Source organism: Poecilia mexicana, unplaced genomic scaffold (assembly GCF_051168715.1).
Source record: "Poecilia mexicana isolate PSO_F unplaced genomic scaffold, ASM5116871v1 scaffold_14, whole genome shotgun sequence".
Lineage (NCBI taxonomy): Eukaryota > Metazoa > Chordata > Actinopteri > Cyprinodontiformes > Poeciliidae > Poecilia > Poecilia mexicana.
Genome location: NW_028263383.1, coordinates 8,482,872 through 8,491,895, shown reverse-complemented (window position 1 = coordinate 8,491,895; position 9,024 = coordinate 8,482,872). Strand labels below are relative to the sequence as shown.

Below are 9,024 nucleotides of genomic sequence, written 5' to 3'. Positions count from 1 at the left end.
AAAAAACTGAAAACAGACGGAACAGAACCGTTCAAGGCTGCCAGATTTTTGAAACTGAAAGAAAAATTAAAAACAAGGACGATTTTTTTTTTTTTTTGCTTAACAACATAATGAGAGAGATGTTTGTGGAGAAGGATGGGTAATATAAAATAAAAGTAAGATCATACACGATTTTTATGATATTTTAATCAGAAAATAGTGACGTCAGCCAAAGATTTTTTTTAATGTGGCCTTATTAAATATTCTTTGCCTCTTTATTGTTAGAAGCTTTAATGAGCTTTGTTAAAATTTAAATAAAGCTTCTATATTGCATTTTGAACTCACTACAAGTCACTGTTTGAACACCATGCAACCAGCTCTCTTGATATGAACACAAACCAGTTGTCACACAGTTGTTGTTCCTTCCCTGTGAAGATCCACTAAGACATTTTGGTCCATTTTTTGAAAGCTCTCACTTGAACTTGTCGAAATGGTGGTTTGCAGAAGATTTAGTCTCTGTTTGCTCAGCAGGTGCCTGTCTGGCTCTGCTGCATCTGCTCCTGAATCCTCTCCAGCACCTCCTGCATCTTTCTCAACTGAAAGGAGAGCAGAAGGAAATCAGTGGCAGATCGATTACTTCACTTAAGTACAACAAATATGGGCTCCTATGTGACATCACGTGCGTAAGATCCCTGGTGGAGGGCAAAAAGCTGCTTGCCAAGAATGATTAGCATTGGTTTTAGCAGTTAAATTGTCAATATAACACGCTAAATATTAAAGGCACACCTGATATAAAATAAAAAGGGGCGCAGGGCTTTGCTACACTATGACAACTAGATAACAATAAGTTTTAATTAAGAAAAAAATAACTTAAGTGGTTCAGTTATGCTACCTTGACTTTGACAACTGTAACAGGTAGATGTGACGAGTAATTCGGTGTGTTTCGGTTCAGTTAAAAAATAAAAAAAGGTGACCTAAACACCAACTCTGACAGATCATCAGTAGAGCAAGTGTTTAAATTAGCTAATCAACCACCTGCTAGATTAGCTAATAGAATCAGCTAATCTATCACTGCTGTGTTGGCATTGGTAACAGCAGCGGTAGCTAATCTACAACAGTGATCACTTATTAATAATAGCAAAATAAACATCAAGCCTGAAACATAATACTGTTACGCACTGAATGTTTTCTTTTTGTAGAAAATACTTGAGTGTTTTTTTGTTGTTTTTTTTCTTGTGGCGTTGTTGTCAGTTGCTATGACAACGTGTTTGCTTAGTAGCCGACACAGAGAGCGAGAAAAAAACGTGTTTCTGAGTTGTTCTTCAACGGTTCTTCTGCGTTATTTTTCCCTTTGCTGTGGCACGCAGCACCAAATTAATAATACCTACATCTACAGGTGTCATTTAGTTAACGGTGAGAGCGGCTATGGATGGCATGTAAAAGAATAGCCTTTTTTCCCTCCAGTGATGTGCGCATGCGCTTAATTTCTGGACATAATAACATGCAGGGGATCCATATAAGTGAGAGGGGAGGATACAAACTTCTTCATCTTTCTCGAAAATCTGTCTCTCCATCTCGGTGTCAACTGCTGCGAGTGGAAGAGGAAAGTCCACCTCGCTCCCTTCGCGATGCTTCTCCCGTAAACTGAAACAGACACGCAACAAGAACAAAAATGTGTGCCCCATTCATCAACAATAACCCCTTATTAGTTTGTTGCGTGAATTTCTCCACGCTGACAGGGGTCCTGGCTCCGCCTACCTGCGTTTCCTCTCCTGCACCATCATGCGGGTCATGTTCTGGATGCACTGCGCCCGGTAGTTTTCGTAGTGGATCTCCCGCGTCACGTCTTTCAGGTCCTGCATGTGCGTCCTCACCAGCATGTTCCTCAGCATCAGGAAGTCTGAGTGGATCGGGTTCTCAACTACAACGATTAATGTCACAAAACAGAATGCATAAAAACAGATTTAATTTAAGGATAAGAAGCTTTTTAAACGATTTAAGGATATACGTTGATTTGAAGGTGGGTTTTTTTCCACATTATTTTAATAACAAAACTGAAAAATCTATTTTTTTGTCTAGTATTTTTTGTCTAGTTTCTAGTTCAAAAGTTAGATTTGACCGTTCAGTATGATATAGGAGCTTGTTTTAAGTCAGTAACTCCTTAATATTGATGAAAATGTACTGGTTCCATTAGCAGATTATTTCATTAATAACATGGAAATGAATTTATTCACCAATGGAACTAGTACTTTTCTAACAGTATTAAGGATACTTTACTTAAAACAAGCTCCTATATCTATTCTTTGGTGTGGATGAATACATTAAATGGAATCTCTTCAAAAAAAACTCAGCACATTCAGGTTCCATGGGTGTAAAGTGACAAAATGCGATACTTTTGGCAAGCAGTTTGTTTCGTACCTTCCACCACACCCCAGGGATAAGAGCGACCCCTGAACTTTCGGCCTTTACTGTCCACCTGTATGTTGCTCCCGATTACAGCAAATGGTATGCTGTCCTGCAAGCAGAGGTCAAAATGTCAAACTGTTAGAGCTTGTGAGGAAGAGACACCACTTTTATCTCATTTCCAGGTCAGACCTTGAGGATCTGTTCCTGTCTCTTGAAGTCTTCGTCTTCATCCGAGTCGCACTCTGGAAACTGGTAGATGTTAATCCCAAACTGCTTGATCTCATCCCTCATCTGAAACAGAAGAAAACTATCATGGTGGAAGAGGAGTAAACAATGATCAGAGGTGGGTAAAGTACCCATAAATTGTACTAAAGTAAGAGTAGTACTACTTCACATATTTTTACTCAACTAAAAGTAAAAAGGCATCCTCTTATCGAGTAAGAGTATTTGGTAAAAAGTCGACTCAAGTACTGACTAACTGATCAAATTATCAATCATTTAATATTTAAAAATTACATCATCAGATGAACCAAATTATTAAGTGGAAACTTTGGTATTTTAAGGACGAAAATTACAATAATTCCTACAAGTAAAAACAAATAAAATCAGACAAAATAATTTTTTTCTAAATCAGGTTGTTTCAATATAAAACCTTTAATACAAAATCTGCAGGTGTGGGTCTGTGTCTGGTGAGTTTTTGGTTAAAACATGTTTGTTTTCATTCAGTAGGTCCAGAATCAGGAAATTTTACTCAAGCAAAAGTAGCGATATTTCATAATAAAAATACTCAAGTAAAAGAAAAAAAGTAGCAAAATACTCCTAAAAGTACATTTAAAAAAGAAACAGTTACTCAAGTAAATGTAGTTGAGTAAATGTAACTAGTTACTACCCAACTCTGACAATGACAAAGAAATAAACTGTTCAATGAGCTTTTAATGGTACAAGATAAATAGCTACATCCTGGATTATTTTTAGATTTGAGTAAAGAAAACTACTGAATCATAAATTATTGTGCCTTTAATTTCTTGCTGTAGACTTCTGCTTGTGTCAGGCTATCGGCTTTGGCCAAGAGAGGAATAATGTTGACTTTTTCATGCAAAGCCTTCATGCACTCCACATCGATGGGCCTTAAACTGACAGCAGAGGGAAAACAAAACATGATTAAACTGTGAACATGCTGCATGGATGCAGCTGAGGCTGTAAAACATCTTTAGATGCAGAAATAGGAGCGAACCTGTGGCCAAATGGAGAGATGAAGTAGAGCAGGCAGTGGACTCTGTTGTCCTGAATGTTCTTCCTGTTCAGCCCGCTCTCATCTCTGAAATACTGCTCAAACTGCTGGTCAATGTAGTCTTCTACGTGCTTCCAGCTGATGCAAACACATAAAATATCTGTGATTAGAGCAGCAAACCAACAGGAGATGGTTTTAATGCAAGCAGTTTCACGATTATTTATTTTATACACACTCCGTGATACCGAGTGACGTTTAACAAACCTGTCAAAATTAAGCATAAGCAACAAAATAGTTTTTAAAGTATTTGTACAATCATAATATAATGCAGAGAAAGGAAAATAAATACATAACTGGAAAATAAATGAGGAAAGAAGTTAAAAATATATATAAAATAAATAAGTAACTTTTCAGCAAGATATAAGGGCTTATTTAGAGTCATTAATTTCTTAATATTGATGAAAAAGTTCTAGTTCCCTTGGCAGATTATTTCACTTATAACAAGATACTTTCCCATGTTATCAGTGAAATAATCTGTCAGTGGATTTGTTACTTCTTCATCAATATTAAGGAATTATTGGCTTAAAACAAGCTCACATATTTTGCTGAAACGTTACTTAAGCATTAGTTTTGTCTTACTTCAAATGAAGATATTTGACCAAAATTACTTGCTAATATTCTGTGTTTTTTGCAGTCTGATAAATGTTTTAATGAGATTATATTTGTATATATGTGTGATTTCTGCAGGTGAGGTCTTGGATATTTAGGAGCTTATTAATACTCTGTCTGCTGCAGCAGTGTGAAGCTGTTTTTAACACGTCTGCTCACCTCGCTGTGTTGTTGACGGCATCTCCGAAGCCTGGCGTGTCTATGATGGAGAGCCTCAGTTTGATCCCTTTCTCCTCGATGCCGATGGTGTGCTTGATGATGTCGACCGTTTGACCGATCCGCTCTGCAGATTAGTCAAAGGTAACGATGCATGCAGAGTTAAAAACTCTCTAAGAAGAGCTGAATGGTTGGATAAGTGATGAAGGTGAGCTCACCCTCAGCATTGGGAACTTTTCTGTCTCTGTAGAGGTCAGTGAGGAACAAACTGTTTATTAGTGTGGATTTGCCGAGTCCAGTCTCTCCTACAATAACAGGAACACACATTTCTCTAAGGCACTTTAAAAATAATCAAATCAGATCACATCACATCTTCCTTATTATTATTTTTATTAAATAAAAAAGTAACTGCCTTCTAATCTGTTTTGGGCCAGATTATTTGAGGTTTTCTTCCACAAGCTTAGAATCATTAGCATATTTATTTATTTTCAAGCTTTTACTTCTTAACTAATGTTTACAAACTGAATATTTGGCTTTCAAATTAAAAATTTAGTTTGGAAGCTAAATAATTAGTTCCCAACTGAAACACTCCCATGATGTTGCCACCTCCGTATGCGCTTTCATTTTTCACCATTTTTTTGTATTGATAGTTGTGACCAAAAACTTCACTCTTAGTTTTATCAGACAATGAAAAATTAAGGTGTTTTTCTATGAGTCCGTCTAAAAACTGTAGTGAATGTTATGGCAGAAAATGAGAGTTACTAAAAAATAAAAGCCAAAATGATCCAGAAGAAAATCCAAAACAAAAAATGTGAAACCAAAGTTATAGAGCTCAACGCAAAGCTGGACAAACTAAATGTTTTCTGAACAAATGTCTCCGACTCAGATAAGACAAACAATATTCTGACCAAGAATACTGGGGCAGCTGTTGAGCATGGTGGTGGTAGAATCATGCTGTGGGCTGTTCTTCTTCCAGAGACACTGATACATTTTACAAAGCTGATAAATAAATGATTAAGATGAAGAACTGCCTGCACGTTTTTCAACTTTAACTTGAAGCAACAGCTGTGTGTCAAACCACTGACACAACGATCCCAAAACCACATCAACACTGAAGCATAATCACGGCACCAGTGGGAAAAAGTGGATAAAATAAATCAGTAAAAGTAAAAAATGATGGAAACTTATGACTGGAACTGCCTTGTGTTATTCTAGCAGCATAATTAGTTTTTTTTTTTAAATATTCACCTGCCACCATCAGCGTAAAGGTGAATCCTTTCTTCACCGTCTTTCTGTGAACCTGGTTGGGCAACGTAGCAAAACCCACGTACTCTTTGTCCTGATCCTGCAGAACGAAGACATGAACGTCATATTAATACTCAGCATTTCCACATTTTAGCATCATGAAGCAATCAGTTACTGCTGTGGCCTTCAACAAGCCCAACTCAATGAATCTGTGACGATTAATCACACATAGTAAATGATAGTTTAAGACAACAACAGCAGTGAAGAGTCCATTTGTAAAGTTACACAGTAAAAAAATAACAGCAATAATTTGGTTTACTTAGCCTGTGACAGAGAAAAAATGTGGGTGTTAATTTTTTAAAGTCATATTTTTACCATGGTATTCCTACATTTATAAATATCAGCATTATTAACTAAATATTTAATTACCAAGCTTAATATTTTTACAAATTAAATAGCTTTCAAATAAAAAAAGCAGTTAGCAAGTTAAATATTTACATCTGAGCTAAATATTTGGAGAATAAATATTTAGTTTGAAAATTAAATGATGAGCTCAGACTTAAACATGTAAATATTTAGCTGAATGTTTTCACGTTAGTGATTGTATTTTAAATATTTTGTATTTACAAACTAAATATTTAATTTGTTAATTGAAAATTTAGTTTATTTAACATTGTTAAAATATGATTTTGAAAAATGAACACCCACATTTTTTTCTCTTTCACAGGCTAAGTAAACAAATTATTGTTGTTAATTTTTTACAGTAAAATGGCAAATATTATTTATATATTGAAATATTAAATTTAATATTTAATGTTTAGCTAGGAAGCTAAATATTTAGATCCCAACTAAATGTTTACGTATGAGCTAAATAGTTAATTTTCAAACTAAATATTTATTTTCCAAAACGTGTATTTACCTTAAATTTAAATAGCTTGCTAACTAAGCATTTAATTTCAAAGCTAAATATTTAGTTTGCAAGCAAAATATTTAGTTTGGAACGCTGACATTTATAAATCTATGAATAACATGGTGAAAATTTGATTTTGAAAAATTAACACCCACATTTTTTTCTCTATGACAGGCTAAATAAAATAAATTATTGCTGTTAATTTGTTACTGTGTAACTTTACAAACGATCAGAGTAAATAAAGGAAGGAAACTCTCCAGTTTACACAAATGTGAGTGAGAACAAAGTCAGAGGTCAAACCAACCTCTGGAGAGTCGTAAGGGTCAAAATGTCCCCAGGGGCTGCGCGGCCGCGAGGCCGGGCTCAGAGGAGAGTCCAGAGAAACCTGGGAGACAAGCTGCCTCTTCAACGGGAGAATCTGTGACAAGTCCCGTCCTGCGTGACTGGGCCGGGGCGGGACGGTCGGAGAACCGGCAGGGCGAACAGGACGGGATGGAGGGGGCGTTCCTGGATAACCGGGCAGCCTCCCGTTGGCTGCAGTCGGAGGTTCTTCTGCATCCAAGCGGTCCTGATTCTGTGACTGTTCATCTGAATGAGACACAGGAGGTAGATCCCTCATGGCGTAGGGGAACTGTATGTCTGCCTGGTCTTCGATGGACAGACTGGACAACTGGGACAAAATGTCAAAGTTTGTTTCTTTTCTGTACAGTCTCCTGCTAAGACTTCATAATAATGGGGAAACAAGTACATCCACTACTGTCAGTAAAAAAAACTCCCAGTGAATAAAGAGCTAAATGTGAAAATGTTACGCTGCAACACAAATAACTCATTTAGAAATAAGTAGCTACACGGCGGTTATCTCCTAGCAACGGTTATCTCCTAGCAACGGTCATCTATCATTGGTGGAGCGATACTGACCCCTACTGGCAGCTATGTCAAACTGTGACTGGCGATGAAAAATAAATGTGAAAACATCCATTACACTGCAAAAACAAAACCTTACGAAATAATTTTGGTCTAGTTTCTAGTGAATATATCCTAATTCACTTGAAGTAAGGCAAAACTTCCTTACAAGTAACTTGTCAGCATGATACAGGAGCTTGTTTTAAGTAAATAATTACTTAGTATTGACGAAAAAGTACTAGTTCCATCCGTAGATTATTTAACTTTTAACAAGTCATTTTGCTCATAAGTGAAATAATCTGCCAATGAAGCAAGTACTTTTATGAAATTATTGACTCTAAACGAGCTCCTATATCTTGCTGAAAAGTTATGAGTTAGTTTTGTCTTATTTTACATGTACTGAAATATTTCCACTAGAAAATGTGGAAATGTCCACTGTAATTTTTTTTTGTAAATATAATGCTGTAGGTACGGAAACAGACTGATAAAGTGCCTACTGATCTTCACCTGCACTGTTTGACTACACTGTTTTTTCTCTTATTAGATCTGACCAGTGATCTCATTATAACGTTAAAAAGGAAGTCATCCATCTGTCAGGGCAAGAGTACAAAAGACTCCCTGAACTTCAGGGTCAGCCAGGTCAAACTACAAACTGTGAAGAGCATCTTTATACAGGTCATTATTTATCAGGACAGCCTCAAACATCAACTGATTTTATACTCCATCCTGAATGCAACATCATTTACTCTGTGATAAAATCTAAGCCAACTATTAAGCCTACTGTCCTACTGACTTGGTCTAATGACAGAGAAGTGCAACTCACAGAGCTGCAGGTCTGATCAGGGTTCATCTGCCATCCCTCTACCTGTCACTTCTAATTATCCAGAAAGCTCCTCAGCACCAGGCTTAACCCAGCTTCTAATACGCTAACAGGGTGGGGGTTGGAGAATTACCTCCTAAACACACAAACACGCTCTCTAACAAACACAAGTGTATTTTAAAGACAATCCTACCTGCTTTTCCGAAAAAGCTGTAGCTTCTTTGAACAAGGAGAGCAGCACATTAAAACATTAGTATAAAGGAGAAAATGAGTTGCTAAAAGGAATATATGAAAAATAAATGACTATGGTTAATGTGGCATAACGTAAACATAAATGTGGTAATTTAAATAAATAATTAAGATTATAATAAACAAGCCTTAATTAGCACAAGAAACATTTGGACAGACTCCTCAAGGTGCTCAGCATGAATATTTCAGGGTGATTAATGTGTAGTTTAAATAGTGAAGTTATTTTCTCACTGCCGAAAACTTTAATAAAACAGAAAGACATGCTAGAAATATGTAAATGTTATGAACTTACCTTTTTTACTGCTGCGGAATCTGACCGGAGAGGACATGTGCTCCATGGTGTGACCTGAGTCCAAACTGACCCCAGATCGGCAGTCGTAGGCGACATGCAGCGCCCAGCTGCATAGCGCCTGCCAGTATGGCAAGCCATTATGTATTTATTCATTGGTCTGTATA

General features: G+C 36.6%; 1 protein-coding gene across 2 annotated transcripts; it reads right to left on the bottom strand.

The window, feature by feature from the left end:
* Nucleotides 1-167: 167 nt before the first annotated feature.
* Nucleotides 168-8,976, bottom strand: LOC106910385 (septin-5-like). 2 transcript variants are annotated; one of them, XM_088012731.1, is made up of 12 exons: nucleotides 8,861-8,976; nucleotides 6,901-7,266; nucleotides 5,690-5,786; nucleotides 4,660-4,746; nucleotides 4,445-4,568; nucleotides 3,620-3,754; nucleotides 3,401-3,518; nucleotides 2,575-2,676; nucleotides 2,398-2,494; nucleotides 1,738-1,900; nucleotides 1,521-1,623; nucleotides 168-575 (listed from the first exon to the last, which is right to left on the bottom strand). In XM_088012731.1, the coding sequence occupies exons 1-12, from the start codon at nucleotides 8,954-8,956 to the stop codon at nucleotides 504-506; spliced, it is 1,560 nt and encodes a 519-aa protein (XP_087868857.1). In that variant the 5' UTR covers nucleotides 8,957-8,976; the 3' UTR covers nucleotides 168-503. The 2 variants fall into 2 exon arrangements, with proteins under 2 accessions (XP_087868857.1, XP_087868858.1); XM_088012732.1 differs by having other exon boundaries at nucleotides 6,901-7,184.
* Nucleotides 8,977-9,024: the final 48 nt, after the last annotated feature.